This window comes from Dasypus novemcinctus, chromosome X (assembly GCF_030445035.2).
Source record: "Dasypus novemcinctus isolate mDasNov1 chromosome X, mDasNov1.1.hap2, whole genome shotgun sequence".
Taxonomy (NCBI): domain Eukaryota; kingdom Metazoa; phylum Chordata; class Mammalia; order Cingulata; family Dasypodidae; genus Dasypus; species Dasypus novemcinctus.
Genome location: NC_080704.1, coordinates 92,759,142 through 92,782,582, shown reverse-complemented (window position 1 = coordinate 92,782,582; position 23,441 = coordinate 92,759,142). Strand labels below are relative to the sequence as shown.

The following is a 23,441-nucleotide window of genomic DNA, read 5'->3' as shown; positions in this document are numbered from 1 at the left end:
AGATAAACAGAAATTAAGAGAGTTTTCAACAAGAAACCTGCCCTTCAAGAAATACTAAAGGGAATTCTGCAGGTTGGAAGGGGATGGGATAAAAGAGAGAGAAGGTGAGAGGAGAGTGTAGGAAAGAAAAATATTGGTAAGAATAACTAAAAAGATAAAAGTAGAAATAGAAAATCTTATGACATACATAAACCAAAAGAAAATATGTCTAATGTAAGCAATCCTTTGAAAGTAATAACACTGAAAGTTAATGGATTAAACCCTCTAATCAAAAGACACAGATTGGCAGAATGGATAAGGAAATATAATCTATCTAAATGTTGTCAATAATAAGATCATCTTAGACCCAATAATGCAGGGATTTTGAAAGTGAATGGTTGGAGATGTTTACATGGAAACAATAACAAAAATGGGTGGGAGTAGATATACTAATTTCAGAAAAAATAGACTTTAAATGCAAAAATAACATAAGAGACTAATAAGGACTCTCTATATTAATAAAAGTAGCTATTTATCAACAAGAAAGTACAATCATAAACATTTATGGACCTAAACAGGGTGACTCAAAAAACATGAGTTCAAACACTGGAAAAATGAAGTGGAGAGATAGATGCCTCTACAATAATAGTGGGAGACTTTAATACACCATTATCACCTTTAGACAGACAATTTTGACGGTGAATAAATAAGGAAACAGTAACCTTGAGTATTACTTTAAAAGATCTAGACCTAATAGACATATACAGAACACTATACTGAAATACAGCAGTGCATACATTCTTCTTGAATGCATATGGATCATTCTCCAAGATAGACCACATGCTGGGTCACAGAAAATTTCTCAAAAAATTCAGGAAGATTGAAATTATACAAAATAATTTCTCTGACCATAAAGGAATGAAGCTGGAAACTACTAAGTTATAGAGAAACAGGTTAGGTACAAAGATATGGAAGTTAAATGGTATATTCTTACACAATTAGTGGGTCAATGAAGGAACTGCAAAAGAAATAAGTAACTTATTTGAAATGAATGATAATGACAATGCAACATATCAAAACCTCTGTGATGCAGCAAAAGCCGTACTGAAAGGGGAATTTATAATAAAAAATGCCTATATTAAAAAAGAAAAAAGAATTAAAATCAAAGATATAATTTCACAACTGGCAAAATAAGGAAAAAACAAAAATCTAATTGCAAAGCAAGTAGAATGAAGCAAATAACAAAGATTAGAGCAGAGCTAAAAGAAATAGAAAATAAGAAATGATTAGAAAAAAATTAACAATACCAAAACTGGTTCTTTGAGATTAATAAAATTGACATACCCTAGCCAAACAAATAAAGGAAAAAAATAGAAAAAAAATTAGTCATAAAATAAGAAAAGGAGAAGGGAATATCACCACTGACCCCAGGGAAATACACAGAATCATGAAAGGATACGTTGAAATATTTTATGCCAAAATAAGTATAACTTAGGTGAATTGGACAAATTCCTAGAGGCACACCAGCAGCCTACATCTCCTAAAGAAGATACTGATGAACTCAACACTCCAATGAAAATTAACGAGATTGAATTATTCATCAAACCCTCCCAACTAAGAAGAGCCCAGGACCAGACAGCTACACTGGTGAATTCTAACAAACATTCCAGAAAGAACTAACAGCAATCCTGCTTAACCTCTTCCAAAAAAAATAATAATAGAAGTAGAGGAAATACTGCCTGACTCATTCTATGATGCCAACATCACCCTAACACCAAAGCCACACAAAGACACCACAAGAAATACAAACTATAGATCAATCTCTCTGATGAACCTGGATGCTAAGATCCTCAACAAAATACATGCTAATCATATTCAACAACACATCAAAAGAATTATATACCATGATCAAGTGGGTTTCATCCCTTTTATGCAAGGATTGTTCAAATTAAGAAAATCAGTCAAAATAAAACACCTTATTAACAGGACAAAATCACATGATAATCTTGAATGATGCAAATAAAGTATTCAACAAAATGTATAATACTTTCTGGATAAAAACACTTCCAAGTATATGAATAGAATGGAATTTCCTCAACATTATGAATGGTATATAAGAAAAACCCATGGCTAACATCATATTCACTGATAAAATGCTAAAACCTTAAACTCTAAGATCTTGAACAAAACAAAAATGCTCACTCTCACTGCTCTTATTTAACATAGTGTTATTAGTAAATAAAAGGAATAAAAGTAATCCAGATTGGAGAGGAGGAATTTGAAATTTCACTATTTACAGATGACATGTTCCCATACACAGAAAGCCCTGAGAAATCTGTAAGAAAGCTTCAAGAGCTTATAAAGGAATTCAGTAAAGTGACAGGATATAATATCAATTCAGAAAAATGAGTAGCATTTTGTATACCAAGAATGAGCAATTTGAGGAGTTAATCAAGAAAAAAATTCCATTTATGATAGCAACTAAAAGAATCAAATAACTAGCAACAAACTTAATTAAACATGTAAAGTATTTGTAAGCCAAAAAAACTGCACATCATTATAGGAAATCAGAGAAGATCTAAATAAACAGAGGAAAATGGCCTGCTCATGGATAAGAAGGATAAATATCTTTAGATGTCTATCTTACACAGACTGATTTACAGATTAAATGAAATCCCAATAAAAATTACCATAGCATTTTTTACTGAATTGGAAAAACTCTCTATGAAATTTATTTGGAAGGGGAAGGAACCTTGAATAGCCAAAGAAAAATTGAAAAAGAAAGTTGAAATTAGAGAAATCACACTACCTGACTTTAAAACACTACAAAGCTACATTGGTCAAAACTGCATGATATTGGCATAAGGACAGACATACTGACCAATGGAACAGAATTGAGAATTCTGATATATGTCCTCACATATATGGTAAACTGATAATCAACAAAGCCACCAAGCCCATTCAAATGGGGAAAAATGGCTTCTGCAAGAAATGGTGCTTGGAATACTGGATATCCATATCAAAAAGAATTTGAGAAGATCACCATCTCACACCTGCCACAAAAATTAGCTTAAGATCAATCGAAGATTTCAATATAAGAGCCAAGACAATAAATCTCCTGGAAGGTAATGTAGGGAAACATCTACAGGATGTTGTAGTAGGAAATAGTTTCACAAACTTTACACCCAAAGCACAAGTAGCAAAAGAATATAATTAGGGGAGCAGTTGTGGCTCAGGCACTTGAGTGCCTGCTTCTCCATGGGTAGTCCTTGGTTTGATCCCTGGTGCCTCCAATAAACAAATGCAAATAACAAGCAAAACAAATGAAAAAATAACAGCTCTGGGGAACCAATGTGGTTCAGTGGTTGTGTGGTCGTGACTCAGTGGTTGAATTCAAATATGAGGTCCCAGGGCTTAATCCACTGCCTTGGTACCTTAAAAAAAAAAGAAAACAATTATCTAAATAGTGCCACTTCAATTTTTTAAAAAAATTCACTTCTAAGACATTTGTCAAGAAAATGAAAGGTAGTCTACTCAATGGGAGAAAATATTTGGTAACCATCTATCCAATACCAGGCTAATATCCAGTATATATAAAGAAACCCTACCTCTTGAAAATCAAAAGACAGCAACCTATTTAAAAAGGGGGCAAGAGGTTTGAATAGACACTTCAACAGTGGAGAAATAAAAATGGCTAAAAAGCCTATGAAAAGATGCTCAACATCACTAGCTATTAGGGAAACACACATAAAAAATTACAATGTGATATAATCTTACCCCCATTAGATTGGCAGCTATTAAAAAACAGAAGACTACAAGTGTTGTAGAGGATGTGCAGGAAAGGGAATACTTACCCACTGCTGGTGGGAATGTAGAATGTTGCTGCCATTATCGAGGAGAGTTTTGCAGTTCCTCAGAATTCTAACTATAGAACTGAAATATGATCCAGCAATGCTCCTTCTGGGCATCTATCAAGAAGAATTGCAAGCAGGGGCAGGAACAGATATATGCATGCCAATGTTCATAGTATCATTATTCACAATTGCCAAAAGGTAGAAGCAACACCAATATCCATCCATAGATGAATGGATAAACACATTTTGGTATATAAAAACAATGGAATATTACTAGCTGTAAGAGGGAACACAGTATGAACACACAGGATAACATGGATAAATCTTGAAGATTTAAGGTTGAGTGAAATGAACCATGCACTGAAGGACAAATAAAACATGACCTCATGTATATAAGTTAAGCAAATTGAGCAGATTCACTGAGCTAGAGTCTCAATGATAGGATTATAGGAGACAGAAATGAGTAGAGGGTTGTGAGCCATTGTCTTATGGGCAAAACCTTTAAGTTGGAAGTGTGTAGTTCTGCATGGATGGGTGTGACTGTGGCACAGTGATCCTATTGGGTTCAGTGGTGCTGGTCTGTGAGGGGAGCAGGTTGGGGATTTGTGTTAGACTATCCTTTCTATTGGGGGGAGGGTCTAGGAAGGAGCAGGTGAACTCTTAGTTTTTGCAGGTCTGTGGTTAAAATTGAATGTTGGGAATGTTCTTTTGGAAAGTGTGGCAGGGGAGTATTACTGGTGTAGGGTGTTGGATGTGGGGGGTGCATAGAGAACAAGGTGCACCTGGGGCAGTCTTGTATGGAATATGTAAGTATTCATCTTGTCATAGTGTGTTATATTCGTAGGTGGAGACCCACACATCAAACAAGAAAATATTAAACTCCCATTCTGGAGAGTCATGCTATATTCTCAAATAGAGGTGCAAGAGTGTCTTGAGAACATAGGCATTGACTAATAAAAAGAAAACAGACCAAAATGTCAAGCCCTCAATATTATTGCAATTAACTATGAATCTTATTTTCAAAATCTGAAAGTTCGTGGTTACCATAGGTCCTGAGAGGAGGGGAAGGCAGAATAGAATAGATGGAACATTGGACATTTTATGGCATTTAAATTGTTCTGCATCATCTCCCAATAATGGATATAGGCCATTTTAAATTTTTCCAAAGTTTAAAAAATGTATGGTACAAAATGTAAATCATAATGTAAACCATTGGCATTGGTCAATAGCGATGCTTCAATATTTTTACATCAATTGTAACAAATGTACCATCCAAATGTAAAAGATTATTAATAGAGGTGAGGTGGAAAGGGTGAGGGTTTTGTGTGTATGAGAAACTCCATATTCTCTACATGATTTCTATAACCTAAAGTTTCTTTGATGATAAAATGAAAAAAAATAAAAAGACACTAGGGAAATACATGGAAGAAAATCTCACTGTACAAATAAGGTAATAGATCTTATAGTGATCAAAGGCATATTGCCTAAAAAGTTTTTTTCATTATTTAATTTTTAATTTTTTTTAAAAAATTGTATTTTATATTTATTTTTAAAACTATCATTAATATTTCATTTTCTTATTATTTTTACTTGGTTACTTTCTTAGCTTCATGTTTGGAGAGGTTTGGAACAGAGAAGAGTCACAACATTGGCAGGGGAAAAATTGGAGTGAGGTGTCAGTAATGGGGTGATGCAGGGGAGGGGGTTCATCTGGGGCAAGCATTGACTGCATATGAATAAGTTCAAAAGTTCATGGAGGTGGATTGCAGTAAAATGGCGGTGGAATAAGGAGCTCCTAGAATCAGCTCCTGCTACAGGGCAGTTAGTAAACACCCAGATCTATCTGGAGCTAGCTGAAGCACCTGTTTGGGGCTTCAGGAGGCCAGAAGGGCATCCTGCCACATCCTTGAAGGAATGGAAGGAGGAGACTGCCCTTCTGCAGAGAAGACTCATAAGTAGAGTGCTCCACACTCTGGAGGCCAGTGACCATCCTCCACCAGAGGCACCAGCCAGCTCTGGAGCTGTTCTGTGGCTGGAATTGAAACCTCCATTTCCCCAAAACTGGGGGAGGAAGAGATGGTTGGGCACCAACTTCAGCTACTGATGAGTAAAACTCAGAGGTCTAAAGTATAACCCTGAGAACAGCTAAAGTTTGAGCCTGTCCAAATCAGAAAGAGCCCGGGAGCCACCATCTTAACTCTGCACTGGGCACAAGGGGAAGCAGGGTGGATTGAAAATCCCAGTGCTGGTGGGGACTGGCTTCTTTCCATCCAGGTCAGATTGCAGGTCTAGCCTAAGACCCTGTGCCAACTCTGACAGGAAGTTGCCAGCCAAGCCACGGAGGCCAGTGATTATTCTACTCTGGTGATGCAAGCTGCCCCAGGAGCTGTTTTGTGACTGGAATTGGAAGCTCCATTTCCCAAAAACAGGGGAGGAGGAGATGGCTGGTTGCCAATTTCAGCTGCTGATTGGTAGACTCGAATGGCTAAGGAATAACCCTAGGAACAGCTGGGGTATGAATCTGTACAAGTTGGAAAAGGACCCATGGCTGCCATTTTAACTCCACCCCCAGCCTGAGGGGAAGCGGAGCTGACCGAATATCACAATGACAGTAAGAAACACTTTCCTTCACCCATATCAGCCTGTAGCCCTAGCCTATGCTTCAGTCTCAACTCTGGCAAGGAGAAGGCTGGCTAGCTCAGCACAAGTCTATCCAGGTAACTGAGGATACCTTTTGCTGACACAAACTGAATAATTAGAAGTCTATTGGGGCAACTGTGGTCATCTTGGACCTGCATTGCATAAATTGCTGCCCACAACTGCAGCTCCATCCATGCCCAAGGCAGGGGAGAAAGGGACGTGAAACTTCATCAGTCTCTCTGGGCAACTACATTCTAGGCCTGCATGACTTGGATTATTCCACACAACTGTGATTCTGTACCTACCTCTGGGAAAGGAAAAAGTTAGGAGAAGCTTCATCCATCACTAGGGCAATGAGGGCAGCTTGAGTCTCCACAGTTTATAGCAACAATTACATCCTTGCTTCCTACTGCACAAGCAGCAAGGGAGGAAGGGCAGGAAGCCCTACTAAAGAGAAAAACTGTATCCAGAATAAATACTCTATTAAGTTACATGCCAAGACACCAACCACAAATTACAATCCACACCAAGAAACTGGAAGCTATGACCCAATTAGAGGAACAAGATAAGCCTCCAGATGACAAAAAGGAGTTGAGACAATTAATCATAGATGATCAAACAAATCTACTTAATAAATTCAATGAGATGGCTAAAGAGATTAAGGACATTAAGATGACACTGCTTAAGCACAGAGAAGAACTTGAAAGCATGCATAGAAAAGTAGCAGATCTTATGGGAATGAAAAGTGCAATCAATGAAATTTTTAAAAAAACATTGGAATCATGTAAAAGCAGATTTGAGGAGGCAGAAGAAAGGATTAGTGAGCTTGAAGAAATGGCCTCTGAAAATGAACATACAAAAGAACAGATGAAGAAAAGAATGGAAAAAAATGAACAGGGCCTCAGGGAACTAAACGATAGCCAGGGATGTGCAAACATATGTGTCATGGGTGTCCCAGAAGGAGATGAGAAGTGAAAAGGGGCAGAAGGAATATTTAAAGAGATAATGTTAGAAAATTTCCCAACCCTATTGAAGGACATAGATATCCATGTCCAAGAAGCACAACATAGTACCATCCAAAAAATCTGAATAGACCAACTTTGAGACATACTTATCAGAATATCAAATGACAAAGACAAAGAGAGAATTCTGAGAACAGCAAGAGAAAAGCAACATATAAGTGATACCCAATTAGATTTAGTGCTGATTTCTCACCAGAAACCATGGTAGCAAGAAGACTCTGGTCTGATTTATTTAAGAAAATATGAGAGGAAAACTTCCAGCCAAGAATCTTATATCCAGAAAGACTGTCTTTCAAAAATGAGGGCAAGATTAGAATATTCAGAAATAAAGAGAAACAGAGAATTTCTTAGCAAGAGACCAGATTTTCAGGATATAATAAAGGGTGTGCTAGATCCTAAAAGGAAAAGACAGGAGAGAGGGGCATGGAAGAGAGTATAGAAATGAAGATTATATCTATAAAAGCAACTAAAAGTGTCAAAAGAGTGGTGAAAATAAAGTATGACAGATAAAACTCAAGTAGCCAGGAGTAAAATTAAGCAATGATGTAAAGCACTTGTATTCAGAAAACTGAAACCCAATGCTAAAATAAATTTTTTAAAAAGTCCTAAATAATTGGAAGAACTTTCCATGCTCATGGATTGGAAGACTAAATATCATTAAGATATTAGTTCTAGTCAAACTGATATACAGATTCAATGCAACCCTGATAAAAATTCCACCAGCATTTTAAAAAAATTAAAACACAATAACACATTTATTTGGAAGGGGAAGGGGTCCTTAATAATCAGAAATATCATAAAAGGAAAAGTGAACCCTCATCTCCAAATTTTAAACCATACTACCAAGCTCTAATGGTAAAAACAGCATGACACTGGCATAAAGACAGATACATAGACCAATGGAATTGATGGGTCAGAAACGGACCCTCACATGTATGATCAAGTGATTTTTGACTAGTCTGTTAAACACACACAGCTCTGGCAGAACAGTCCATTCAGCAAAATGGTGCTGCAAGAACTGGATATCTATAGCCAAAAGAAGGAAATAGGACCTCTATCTCACACCTTATCCAAAAGTTAACTCAAAATGGATCAAAAACCCTAAAATAAAAGCAAGAATCGTAAAACTTCTAGAAGAAATTGTAGGGAAATACCTTTGAAACCTGGTGGTAGGTGGTGGTTTCTTAATGGAGATAAGAGAAGTACTGAGGTGGACTAATGATGTTTAATATATATAGAAGTTTTAATTAGTTTTACTGTAAAAGTATGGAAATATATAGAATGGATCATCAAAATAGTAGTAGTTGGTGTATAAGTAGGGATGTGGCTGAAAATGGTACTGTAGGGATATAAATTGCAATTGACAGAATGCTAGAGAATAATCTAGGAACTGAATGGTACAGTAAACCAAGATGTGTATAAGAATTGTGGTTGATAGTACAGATGCAAGAGTGTCCTTTGTGAGCTACAGCAAATGTATATCACTACTGCAGGATATTTGGAATACATGGGGAATATACAACTGGAATGACCTACGGACTGTGGTTAGCAGTAATAATATATTATTCTTGCATGTATGCCAAAGATATATTGAGTTGATAATGGGGCAGTGTGGAAAATGTCAGCCAAATGTATACTATGGACATGGTAACAATCAGATGACATTATCTTATCTGTAACAAATGTTCCACCACAGTGTGGTGTGTTGATAGAGGGGTGTTGCTTGGGAATTCTGTATGTGTACATGATTGTTTTATAAGTTTACACCTTCTGTCATAAAATATATATTTAAAAAACAATAATAAGTTGTGTTTGGGGAAAAACATACCAAATATAAGATAAGGACTATAATTAGTAATAAGATTTCGACAATATTCTTTTGTAATTTGTAACAAATATCTCACACCAATGCAAGGTTTCAGTGAAGGGTTGATGTATGGGACCCCAGTGTGATGTTATGCAGGTTTGCTTTGTAAGTTCACAACTTTTACTATATACTTAATTGTTTATGTATGTTCATATATAAATAACATAAAGATAATAATAGGGATGGTTGGGGGGAAATAATTTGGTTAGTAATATAGTGACAATGCTCTTTAATCGCTTGTTAGAGAGGTTTAACAACAGTGTAAGTTGGTGGTTGGGTGAGTTATGGGCATCCTGTATGATGTTATGCATGTTTGTTTTGTAATTTCACAACTATTAGTGTACAGTTATTGTTTATGTATGTTTGTGTGTGGGTGATACATTTCAATAAATTTTAAAAACACTTCATGGGGCATTGCCAAAGTGGGTGCAGATCCACACAATAACAGAAAGTATATAAAATTCCCATCCTGGGGAATTAAGCTACATTCTGTAATGGGACAGCAAGAATCCCCTAAATACAGGGCAGCAGTTGGAGAAAGAGGACAGACCATTGTTCCAAATCTTTGATATTGGTGATTGGGCTTATGAACTTCTTCTTGAGAAATTGAAACTTAGCCTAGTATTATATGTTGCCTAAGTGTTACCTCCTGTGGGTATCCTTGTTGCTCAAATGTGGCTTCTCTCCAAGCCAAACTCAGCATATAAATGCATAACCTCCCCCACTAGGGTAGGACATGACTCTTGGGTATAAACCTCCTTGACACCAAGGGATTACTACCAAGAACCAACAAGCAATTTACCTGCAAAAAGAACTTGACTGAAAAAAAAAAAAAAGAACTTGACTGTAAGGTGGAAATGAGATTTTATGTCTCAGAGAATTCAGAGAGTTGGGAAGTCATTCCAGAGGTTATGCTTATGCATGTCTCAGCAGGAGCTCATTGACATGCACAGTAAATATTGCCTTACATAGCAGAGCTCCTAGGACACTAAAGAAATCCAGATAGTTAAGGTAGGGCAGACTGCTCAGGAGTTTGGTGACCTGCCATTGGGCCTTACCTTGGAACTTATGCTCCCCAGTGTAAGAGTTAGACTCATTTGTGGTTTCCCTACACATGCTTCTTCTTCCTTTTCTATTTAAACCTATTGTTAATAATATAAATTATGAGTGTATGTCCAAGAGACTTAAATCTTTGGTCCATCCATGTGACAGTTAGGCCCTGAATCTCAGCAGAGTTGCAATACCTACTCTCCAGTACATTGGCTCACCCGGACAACAAAAAAAGGTGTTGATGATGGACAACGTCCATCCCAAGGAACAGAGAGAGTATGCAACTGCAAGCAAGGGATCTCCATCCATCTGCTCCATGGGATATAAGCCCCCTCTCTGTTAGAGGTAGAGTGGTCATTACCATCCCAAAATTCTCAAGATTTGGGAATGAAAAATGGAATAAAGCAGACTCATTATTATTCTCCTATAAACTTATTGTAATTCTAGAAATGGAAGAACTTTTATCATTGATGTAGAGGCAGTGGACACCAAAGTTCCTGAGGGGAGGGAAAGGGAAAAATAGGTGTAATATGGGGACTTTGGAATTGTCTTGCATAATATTGCAATGACAGAAACAGGCCATTATATGTTTTGTCATAATGTACAAAATTGCATGAGATAAAGTATAAACTATAATGTAAAGTATGATCCATGATTAGTGGCAATGCTTCAATATTTGTTCAACAATTGTAACAAATGTACCACACAGATGAAGGATACCGTTAATGTGGGAGTGTGTGGTAATATTAGGAGTGGCGCATATGGGAATGCTCTATACTTTTTTACATAAAGTTTACGTAGTCTAAATTTCTTTAAAAAAACACATTAAAAATAAATAAATGTTAGCAAACAAGCAAAAACTATCTAGGAATATGTATAGAGAATGTTCAATCTTTTTATTTGGATGAATGTGAGTGGCATCAAATCACATCATATTGTTTTTGCTTTATTAATCTTAACGTAATTTAATCAGACATCTCAGCTGAATCTAATAAAATAAAAGGGGTATCATGCCAGGGGAAATAACCAGTTTACAAACATAATCTATATTTCTTTTTGGAATTCATAAATAATATCAAACTGCTACACTCCACCCTCTGAATTCCAAAAGGACATTACAATATAAAAAAAAATCTCTTAAATCAGTAACAATACTTCAAATGCAATGAATGTACCACAGTAATGAAAGAAGTTGTCTATGTGGGAGGAGCAGGGGGTGTGGGGAGTGGGTTATAAGGAAACCTCTTGTACTTTTTTAATGTAACACTTTGTGTGCTTGTATCTTTAAAGAAGATAATAAATAAAATCTCTAACAACTTTAAATACAAAATCAAATCACTATCAGTTTGTCTTAGGGCAAAGTCCTGTCTTGCTGTAGACCTCTGAAGGTTTCATAAACATTTATCTGTTTCCAATAAACAAAGGGACAGACAAAGGATAAACATTTGCACTACCATAAGGAGAAATTGGGAGGGAAACGTGAGCCACCAGTTCAGAACAGTTCTGAAAACCTGCAGGGCATACTTCATTAGATTTTAAGTCTGAAAATCATTTTCAGGATGATGGTTTCTTCTCCCTGGGGCCTCATGGGGACCCAACCTTTCCACATGCTTACCCAAAGGCCATTTTCTTGGTTCCACCCTCAACAAGCATCTGGGTGGTAAACGAGCTCCATACCTCACCCTTCAAGTGTCTTAAGTTGATGGCCACAATTTTCTCAAACGTTGGGGTAGAGTCTCAACTTCCTTAGTATAGGGAGGGGTAGGCAACATTTTCCCTAATCTTTGACCTACCACCCCAACACCCTCAGAGCAGTGAATTGGCAACCTGGCATTACCTGATCTCTGGGGAGCTGGCCCACCCCTCTTAGACCTATGGGTTGTGGACCTTACACTCCCAACCATGGGGGAATGCACTCTTTCTCTCTGTAGCCTGGGGCAGCAAAACTCTCACTGAACTTTGGGCTGGAATAGCCATCCTCTTCAACTACCCTCTCTGTACACGAGTAGGGTTCCTCTCTTGACCCAGGTAGATGTCTTAATTGCAGGTCTCAGCTTCCATGATTTTCCTCTTAAAGTCATTTTGCCTTCCATCTCTCCTGTTGATGTCCTTTTTAGTCCAGGATGACAACATTTTTGTTCATAAAACTCTTAAAAAGGATTTTTGATTTAGCTTGCAGGAAACAGGAGTCCAAACCATCAGTTAGTATGACTTTCCACAAGTCCTTCCTGGATAACTATATTTTCAGTCCTAACTTTTAAGTTCCAAGTTTAGTTAATTCCTAAAGTGGGGCACTATCTTCTGTGGACTGGATTTCCAGAGGCTTGGAATTTCTGGAATCATTTTCTGGTTTCCTTGTGCCCAACATTTCAGGTCTTAGCTTAACTCTCTTAACTAGCATTTTGCTATAAGCTGCAGGGGAAGCCAATCCACATTACATTTCCAGATTGCTTTGGAAAGTTATTCAGGTAAATGCTCAGGCTCACCATTTTCAAATTCTGTGTTCCATAAAACATCAGGAGTTAATCTTGCTAAGTTCTCTGCAAATTTAAAATACAGATTACCTTTCTTCCAGTTCCAATAATAGTTTCATCATTTACTTCTAAAGCCTCATAAAAAGTTTCTTTAGTGTCCATATTCCTATCAACAGTCTCTTCAAAGCAATATAGGCCTTTTCCATCAAGCATCTCACAATACCTCAAAAAAACCCTTACTCATTTATAAAAAATAATTTCAACATTTTGCTATTTGAAAATGCATGACCCCACTCTCTGGTACCAAATTCTGTAATTAGTCATCCAAAGGAGTTGCTGATGCATAGTACCAGAATTCTGTTCGCTTTTCTAGAGGTTATTTATTCGGGCTAGAAGCTTACATTTACTAGTCCCTAAAGAGTACAACTCAAGGTACCATAAGAGTTACTTTCTCACCCAAAGTCTTTTGCCACTCATTGATCAAGAAGGGGGATGATATCTCTGAGGATTCACCCTTCCGAGATGTGGGGGCATTTTCGGGACTTAGAGTTGTCCTAGGTGATGCTGCAGGGACAGTTACCGGACACTGTATGTCCTCCCATGGCCCACTGGGTAGAATGTGGGAGAGTGTGGGCTATGATATGGACCATTGACCATGAGGTGCAGTGGTGCTCAGAGATGTATTCACCAAATACAATGATTGTCTCATGATGATGGAGGAGATTGTTGTTATTGGGGGAGGAGTGGGGTGAGGGGGCTGGGGGGTGTATGGGTACCTAATATTTTTTTAATGTAATATTTAAAAAATAAATAAAGACAAAAAAAAGACTCTGTGGTCCCATGTTCTTCCAATCTCAGCTGTAGGCTGGTCTAAGGCTTGTCATTCTCCCCAGGGCTTGTTTCTTTCCAGGTTCAGCTGCTCTGTGTTCTCCACTAGGTCAGCTGTAGACTATCAGGTTCAACTCTCTTCCCAGGGCTGTGTCTTCGGAGAATTCTCTCTTATTCTGTACCTGCTTCTGTATGTCTACGTCCATGTGAGTCTTTTTTATCAACCCAAGGGGGCTGGGACTTGATACTGAGTCACACTCTAATGTAGTGGTTGGATCAGAGCCCTAATCTTAGCATAATTTAATCAGACATCTCAGCTGAATCTAATAAAATCAAAGGGTTATCACACCAGAGGAACTGAAAAGTTTACAGACTTTATCTACATTTCTTTTTGGAATACATACATAATATCAAATTGCTGCAGTTCCCCATACCCTTTGCTTTTTAAAGATAAGAAATCAATTTCCAGGGATAATATTTATTTTATTGTTGCACAGCTAACTGCTATGGTTTGGCAGTCTATTCCTTTTTTATATTGCAGACAGCCGCAGGCATTTTGACAATAAATCAATATCTTTACAAACATATGCATACTTATTCACATATTTGACTTTGTTTGTGTATTTGTAGCACCTATATACTCACCCTTTTCACATCCTACCCCCAATCCACAACCTATGCTTTTTTATTGTTTATTGTTTTTTACTGTTTATTGGTCTAGTGATATGGATGAAGCTTTTATGCCTTTATTCTATGATTAACTGTCCCTTAATTCTATGATTAACATTCCCTTTAAATGGTCCAATTCTTATTCATGGGTGAGAGAACCACTCTTGAAAGGGTCTGAGGGAAACTGAGGCCAAAGCTGCTTCCCCTATAATAGCCTTGGTTTGGAGGAGGAGTAGCAGCAGCCTAAAAACAAGGAAAACCCCAGGCATAAGCAACAATGTCTCTGGACTTTTAAACTGAAATGTATGTTAATGATAGAGAGATGTTAATAAGATGTTCATCATAAAAGCCAGCTAGGTCTTGATAATATTTTAGGAGAAAGAAAAGGGACAGAAAAGGCAAAAAATTCTGAGATTTTGCATAAAATATATTTGTAACCATAATATATATCAATAAAAATATTGATATTATGATAAACATCTATCTGTATCTTTATCTTTATTATGTATTTCCAAAATTATCTGCTGGTGGTTCTATTAAGAGTTCCATACTGTTAGTTGGTTTCTGTGTACTTTAGTAAGGAAAAGTAAAACATTTTATTCAAGTCAAATTTTTATAGGATATTGAAGCAGAGAGTTACTTGGTAGGAATTGAAAAGGAACCAAAAGGCTTCTGGCTATGTGTTTGTGCTTGTAGATACATCACTTTAAAATCAGTATTGTTATTTGGCCATGAATATACCAACAACACGTAGCATATTTCACACACAATATTCACATATGTGTGGTGCTCTGTGCAGCTCTAAATGATTTAAAAATGTGAAAAATGCAAGATATTACATATGATAATCATTACTTATTAAAATTATTAGATAAATTTGCTTTTGTCTAACAAAAAAACACCCATTTAAGACTATGAATTGAGTTTACTGTTGGAAAATTATAGTTAAATGTCTTGATGACTCATCTATTTCTTTATATAGTTCCTATGCATCTACCCCCACCTAGAAAAAAATTTCGATAAGGCTTGCATATAGATACAAAATCTTGAAACCTAACTGCTTCTGATTTGATGTTACTCCTTAACCATTACTACAGGTAACTCTTCCTTATTTTATGGAGGGTTTGAGAAATAACATAATACAGGTGTAATGGTATGTAAGGGTGGGAAGTGGAGTGCAATAAATAAAATAATCCCCCCAAATGCCTCAGTGTAATCTTTTTTCTATTCCTCCACCAAAAAAAAAAAAATAGATAGGAATGGACAGAATTCAGTGCTAGTGGGCAAAACAAACAGCTCACCTGGATTTCTGGGCCCAGGGGAATCTTAACAAGTAGAACACTTCTCTCTCCTTTCTTACTCCATGCCCTGAGTCATCTTCTCATCCCTTATCATAAGAATGATGGCTTAACTACCAGAAGGACACAGAAATGGGAAAGAAGCAGCAGGGTGGGTGCAGAGAGCTGAGACAAAAGCTTCAAAGAATGTCTCGGTCTAATTTCAGGAAGACAGGTTTCAGAGAAGGGTCTATCGGCTGGGTGGATGAGAACACCCTTTTTGGAGAACATTAACAAGATTACACCTCCTAAAATGCACTCCCTCCTCAAGAGCCTTCCATCAGGGATGTGCTCTAAGTAAGCATGGGCACAGGCATGCAATCAATCACAGTGTACCTTTAAATGTATTTTAGGGCTGAGCTGAAAGGCAAAAAGTAGGAGGGAAGCAAGAATTGAAACAATGATTAGTGATTTCTAACTGGAAGCAAAGCAGACCAGCAGCTCACTAGGAATGTGCTTCTGTTTAAACTGTCCACTTCACACATCACACAATAAGGCCAGGAGAAGACAACAAAGTTGTTTATTTTCTTGAAAAATGTTTTATTTAATCTTTTTTCATCTTTTACAACAAAAAAATATTGCGTCAGTATTAGCTCCTCAACTAAAATTGTTCACATCAAACATTACAACGAATTGTTTTCTTTTTGACAACCAATTCGTCTTTGAAAGAGTTTCCTTTTAAACACATAGCAGAATTTATTGAAAATAAATAATTATTGGCAACTGTAATAGGCAATTTGAATAAAAAAGTTGAAAAAGCAACTCTTAAGGAAAATAGTGTTCATTATACATCAGCTACTAAATTAATAAACTAAATGATCTTTTTAAAAGTAATAACCTTAACAACGTTTAATATACAAAACTGTACAATTATAAAGTTGGCTGAAATATTTGGGTTAATTCAGGTTTGAAACAAAGCATTTAACTACAAAGAAAAAAAATGGAAATAAACTCCAAATGGCCGTGAAACATGAACTCAATGTGGATTTTAAAAACACAACGAAACAACGACGAAAAACTAAACACCAACAGGAACAGAGGCTTGACAGAAAAAAAAAAAAAAAGGTTCAGGATTTGCATTAACACATAATGTTGGACCTACAGCTGGGTAAGACACAGTGTAGTGGACCAGAGGCTTGGCAGCCCATTTTAGGGAGTCCTCCCTTGGTAAGGTGTGGTCGTTTTCTGGTCTTTCATAGTTTGGAGCTTTGTCTACCACAGCTGCACTTGAAAGCCTTGCTGAGAGGTCCCTCCAAACATGAGGAACTCCCAGCAAGGTCTGGCCTACTGAAGCTAATTGCTGGGTGCTCGCTGCGAATGATGCGCGCGCATGTGGATCTGACCCGTGGAAATGAGAGCTAGCAATAAAGCCACTGCAAATGCACATTTTTGGGATCTCTACACAGCCTAGAGAGTTTTTTTTATGTTTTTTTTAAGACAGTAATACAATACACACCGCTATCTACATACACACGTTTAAACGTGCACGCACGCACACACGCACAGAGACACACACACAGAAATTTTTTAAAAAGTAGGAATCCAGCCTCCCAGACGCTCGCTAGCTCCTCAGTAAATCGCCTTAGGCTTCCAGCAGCTGTGCTTCTCAGAGACATGGTGACCACTCGGCAGGAGCCCACGCACAGACAGTGGTATATACACGCGGGAGGAGGTGACACAGAGTTGGACTAAAATCCCTGTGATCTTTGCCAATCATTTCATTGTGGTTCGGCACAAAGCGGAGAGCGCCTGTTCCCCAACCCCTCCCCAACCCGCCCCGCGGGTTACTTACTCCAAAAGCCTGTGGTGAATCAAACTGAGAGGCACTGACTGACCAGTCTGTTGCCAGTCTCTGGGTCGTGGTCTCAGAGAAAGCAATTGCGTGTGAAGGCAAAGTCCTTCGTCAAGGAGGGCCATGGTGGGGTCACGCTTGGCCTGTGGAGAACTTCGCGAAGGCATCTCGTACCCTGGTAAGTGCAGCACTCTTGCCACCGCTAAGGACTATCTCTTTCTTTGGGAGCCCACACTGAATCCTTCCTGGGCATTCAGATCTGCACTGTGAAAGCCTGTGGGAGCTTTCCAATCAAGGGATAAGAGTGCATATAACTGCAAGATCTCCTTCCTCCTACTTCCAGCTAGTTTGCAAGTCCAAATGTATTGTCTGTTCTACCCATCCTAGGCATTCCGTTCAAAGGAAAAAAAATACATAATCAGTATCACCGAAAACCACTGTCTGCATTGTATCCTCTCCTCTCCACACAGATTTGGGATGGGGATTGGGGAGTGTGCATCTCCCCTCCCAAACCCCCTCTTTCTAAGCAATTAAAAACCCATCAGCTCAATAAAGGAATAATAATCGTAGCAATAATAATGTGTAGTGGTCGATTCGATACAAATTTTCTCACAAATATTGTGTACAGACTGTAGTAAAACACTGTAGACACTTAGAAACTATATAGAGGTTTTTATAAATGTAAAACTAGTCTATTGTAAAACAGATTTCACCTGAAATACTGCTGCTATAACCAAGGCGCTGAAAGGTTATTCAGAGGCACACATCTGTCTTCCCACCCTACTCTCCTCCCCAACCCCCACCTCACCCCACTCTATGCTCTTCCTAGAGAGGAGCCACCAAAGAAACCTTAAACGTAGTAAACAATATGCATTGATCTGAGGAAAAGATTGGAGGAAACTCTTGCCCTGGCAGGCAGTAAGAGGTCCCAGCCTGGATTGCTTAATTCAACTGTATATCAGCGTGGGGAAGTCTGAATGTGTTTGTGTGTGTGTGTATGTGTGATGGAAGGAAGGAAGGAAGGAAGGGAGGGAGGGAGGGAGGGAGGGAGGGAGGGAGAGGGAAAGGAAGGAAAGAAGAGAGGAAGAAAACAAAGAAAAAAGAGCTGTAGAGCTAAATAGCAATAATAACGCTAGAGTGAAAGAAAGATAGTGTTAGAGAGAAAGAGAAATCCGCTCCACAATCAGTGTGACCGGCCACCACCTTGTCTCCTCCAGTCAGAGATCATGGCAGGACGTGTCTGTTTTCACTGTGTGGGAATAAACCTCGTGCGGCTGCTGATCCCCTGGAGGAGTCATTCTTTTCTCTTTTTGTCTTCGATTACAGAACCAGACACGCACTACTTCTTTCTCCAACTGGAGACTGTCTGCGAGCGAGGAGATCTCTTGAGCGGCAGGCTTGGGGCACTTGAGGAAATGCGTCTCCAGGACGCCCTTGACACTCACCTCAATGGAGGTTCGCTTTTTGCGCTTGCGGCCCTGCGCGGCGATCTTGTCAATGCTGGTCGGGCTTCCTGTGGACGAATCAGCCTCCTCCAGCCACTTGTTCAGCAGTGGCTTCAGCTTGCACATGTTTTTGAAGCTTAGTTGTAAGGCCTCGAACCTGCAGATGGTAGTCTGAGAGAACACGTTACCATACAGTGTGCCCAGAGCTAGACCCACGTCAGCCTGCGTGAAGCCCAACTTGATTCTTCTTTGTTTGAACTGTTTGGCGAACTGTTCCAACTCATCCGAGGTTGGCGCTTCCTCGTCTGAGTGATCCTGGCAGTGGTGCGAGCCCAGGTCTCTGTGGTCCGAGGTCTCCCTGAGCCCTGGATGCAGGCTCTGTGCGGAGGCGGCACCGGGTGGCGGAGTGAGCCCTCCGTGAGCCAGCATACCGCTCACAGTGAAGCCCGGCTGAGAGTACACATTGAGGGGTTGGCCGTTCGATGTGATGGACGGGCTCGGGGCCGGGCTCGTCCCCCATGCGTTCGGATGGTTAGTGTGTGGCGAGTGATGGGCAACGTGCGGCGAGCGGTGGTGGATGATAGCACCCAGCTGCAGGTCTTCGCGCCCAGGTTTCACGTCCTGCTGGTCTAGGGGGCTCGTGGCCAGCGTGGAGGACCACGGGCCCCCGTCACTCAGACTGGTCACCCAGTGATGACCGAGGGGATGCCCATTGCTGGGAACTCCCTGCAAGTAATCACTTTGGAGAAGTTTCTGTGGGTTGCGGAAAGGACTTCCCTGCTGCATGCCTGGAGAGTCTGCATGGACCAGGGAGCTGGAACTGAGAATGCTGTAGGGATTCGAGGCAGCTGTGGCCATGGTCGGTGAGGATCCCCTACTAGTTATAATGTGGCAAAGGGAGCAGCTTCAGCCTTTGACATCTACAGTGCCGGGAGCCAAAGCAGCGAGCGCAGGTTACTGGCACTTGCTGCAGCCAATTACAGCACGTCTCACCCTGGCCAGCCGTGAGCTTGGCCAATGGCGACACGGGAGGCCAGACTGACTTTACAAATTAGGCTGGCAAAGCTCAGGAGTTTCAGTGAGACCCAAGCAGGAAGTGAATCATTCTATTGGCTTCATTGGCTGCCTTGTGCTGAGTAGCGGAGGCTCATTTTGTTAACCCTTTCATTCCCCTTGGACTACGCGAATATGTTTTGGTTTTTCTGTTTTTTTTTTGGTGGGCGGAAGAGTGGAGGTTGACGAAAGGAATGTGTGACTGTGGCGAGAGGCTGGGGTGAGGTGGCAAACAGGATTTTAGAACACCAATGGTTAACCTAAATAGAGAAAGAAAAAATATTAATACAAAATAAAACCAGTTTGTTATCTTGAACTTGGTGGATAGAGATTTTTTTCAGATGTACTTCTGATTTAGTGTGCTGGGGACTGCTAAACAAAACCTTGCTACAAACTTTGAGCAAAGGAACTTTTTCAATATGGCTGAAGTCCATGATGCTAATAAAAGCTATTTCATTTCATTTTATTTATTTTATCATTTTTTCAGAAACTTAATGCCACGTATCTGAAAGCATTTAAGAAAGAGATGCCAAGTTTCTTCTAATTAATAACTAAAGTTTCTAGGAAGTAAAATCTAATGTGACACTGGCAAAATTAAGTTATTTTGAAGTTTGCCACATATTTGATTTGGTCAATTGGACGCTTTGCCTTATTACTGCTTTTTTTCAGCTCGCATCAGCTGTCCACCACCTCAGTCAGAGGCATGGCTTGCTGACAAAGGCAGCCCTCACCTCACACTCAACGCAAACACTCAGCCATCGTACTCCCAATAGATAACCCGGAATAAGTTCTTTACCACCTCGCCAGGTGTTGTTCTCATGGAAATTTGTTTTCACTCCTATTTCCCATATGAGTGGGAATCATTCAATGCGCCCAGGAATTTGACTGAGAGGAAGGTTGGTTGGCTATTCAAAGTCAGCACAGTGATTCCAAACTTGAATTTATTTTTGGTCTGGTACAATAGGAATATATTTATATTTAGGTTGGGAAAAAGAAGAGGGGAAAAGCTTGTACTACCCCTAAATTTTTATGTTAGTGTGGGACAAGTCTGTATGCTACTCAGCCCCTTGCATAGTGTTGCTTGGAATTGGAGTGGAGAGAAATGCAACAATTTTTAAATTTACTCTAGCTGGGCAAAAGCAATTCCCAACCCCAAAGTGATCTCTGAAGTTAAAAAAAATGATCTTTCATTGCATAATTTTGGAGGTAACCTAGCTGCATAATTATATTTGCTCTTACATAAGACAAATCAGTCTTCTCTTATTGGTTTGAAATTCCATCAAATATATTGCCAGAGCTCCTAGGTTAAGCTTGATTTAAATTTGCATACATTTTCATATATTTAGCAGAAATAAAAGAAGGCTTGCAGCTACCAGAAAGTCATTAAGGCATTAGTTTCTCTAAGAAGACAGATCTGAAGAAAATGCAGGAAAATGAGAAAAAATAAAAACAAGGTGAGCTTATTCCATCATTCCTTTATATAGCTTAAACACTATCATTTCCTCAGAAATGAGTAATTTCTTATGAGAGCACAGAGAAACAGGAACTGATATTGGTAAATGTAAATATTTCTCAGGCAGGAAAACCTGACATCTTGTTGAGATCTATTTCTTTCATTCTCTTTCTTAAAAAAAAATAAGATAAACACTTAGTAATTATTGTCAGAGTATAATTTTCCATCTCAACCCTCTCCTTTCTACCTCTTTTAAAATGTAGTTTCATTTGTCAATATGTCCAATTATAAAGGTTTACCTTCTTTTAACCTAGACATTGATTTTCTTCCCGCCTCTCTCTTCTTCCAAGGAACAGCATTTCTTTACTGCCAACTGTGTACATGAACTTTTGCTCTTCGAAGAAACAAGAACTTGTTAAAACGAAACAAAATTGAAAGTTTTCAGGTTTTGCCTTAAGTTGCCTGTTCATGGATTCGTTTGCCAGTTTGTGCTGGATCTGTTAGGAAGTCAGAGGGAAATGAGCTGAAGAGATCATTTGTGCGAAAAGATTGTGATCATTGTCCAGTTGTTGTTGTAGTAGATTTTATCCTAGTCCCCATTCCCCCGGAAAGGCATTTGGATGAAAGAGTTACTAATCTTAGTTCAGCCATTTAAAGCGTTATGGCAATTATCAGTTACTAAGGGATTTTGCATGAAGAATGGTGTTCTTTTCCAATTTTGATTTGCCTGAGTTCTTATAGACGCCTTCCTCTTGCCGGTGGCCTCTTTTCCAGGCACCTGGCTTTGCCAGCCTGGCAAAGTGGTTCAGACCATTCGCCTGAGGCTGGGGAGGGGGGCTGGTGAGACTAACAAGAAAGGGGCATCTGCACTCAGCAACAGATTTTTCACACCCTTGTTTAGTAGTCTTCTAATGTCAAAATAGCATTTGTTAGGAGCAGAAACCATCATCATCATCTTTTTATTTCCTATCCGTTCTTTCTTCCTTTTCCTTTATTTTTTTAATTTTTGTTATTTTAAAAAATAGTTTCCATGAATATAGAGTCTTTTTTATTGAATCCAGGTGCAGTCACATCCTCTAGAAGCTGTATTAATATTTTCTCTTGCATATAAGGTGTTTTGTTTTTGAAAGAAAATAACTGTATGCAGGCAAAACTTTTTTTTTTCTGTACTAACTAATCTACTGGAGAGGTTTCTTTCGCCCTTTCCTGTCAGTCTAACTTCCCAAGTGTAACAGATGCCGCTCTCAAGCGCTCTTTCTGTGGCTTTTCTTTATTCTGACTTGCATATTTCTCCCCATGATCTGGGTTTCCATAGAGAGAAGAATAAAGGGGGACCATGGTCACAAATCCCCTGCCCTATGCAAAATAAAAGAACCACATTCAATAGACGACCCCGTCTGGACATGGGAGAAATTATGCGAAGCTACTGTTGCAAAGAAATGGCAACTTATTTTTCACAGACTGCATTTTGCCTTAAACTCAAAGTTACTATTGGAAAACCTGGACTTTAGGGCATCTGGGCTAGATACACTCCTTGGGACACTCTTCAACTTGATCTTAAAGTTCATGCCGGTTTCTCAGATCTCATGTTCCCCACTCCCTCTGGAGCTATGATATAGAATAATATCAAAATAGCTGCCTTGTTGAACTTACTGGGTTTAGGTGCTAAAAGTCGCCCTGATGAGGAGCCCAAATTTGAAGTGGACGAACTGTAATTGTAGCCAGTCTACACACATATTCTGAGCAAGGCAGCACAGATTTCTATTCCCCGGCCAGGAAAACACAGGGCTCTTACTTAATTACTCATTTGTCTGTCTTCAGCCCTCCAATTGCCAACCCACCCTGTACCTATCCCCCTTCCTTCGTTTCTAAGACAGTAATTCAGTTCATTTTTAAAGGCCTGTCAAACTGGCTTGATGTACCTAATACTCGTTTATTTATTTATAATGTGGGAGTTCGTTCGCAGTTGCTTTCCTCT

At 39.0% G+C, this 23,441-nt stretch overlaps 1 protein-coding gene across 1 annotated transcript; it reads right to left on the bottom strand.

The window, feature by feature from the left end:
• Nucleotides 1–16,239: 16,239 nt before the first annotated feature.
• Nucleotides 16,240–22,260, bottom strand: POU3F4 (POU class 3 homeobox 4). The gene is made up of 2 exons (XM_058292280.1): nt 21,763–22,260; nt 16,240–20,270 (listed from the first exon to the last, which is right to left on the bottom strand). The coding sequence occupies exon 2, from the start codon at nt 19,813–19,815 to the stop codon at nt 18,730–18,732; it is 1,086 nt and encodes a 361-aa protein (XP_058148263.1). The 5' UTR covers nt 19,816–20,270; nt 21,763–22,260; the 3' UTR covers nt 16,240–18,729.
• Between the last annotated feature and the right edge of the window lie 1,181 nt (nt 22,261–23,441).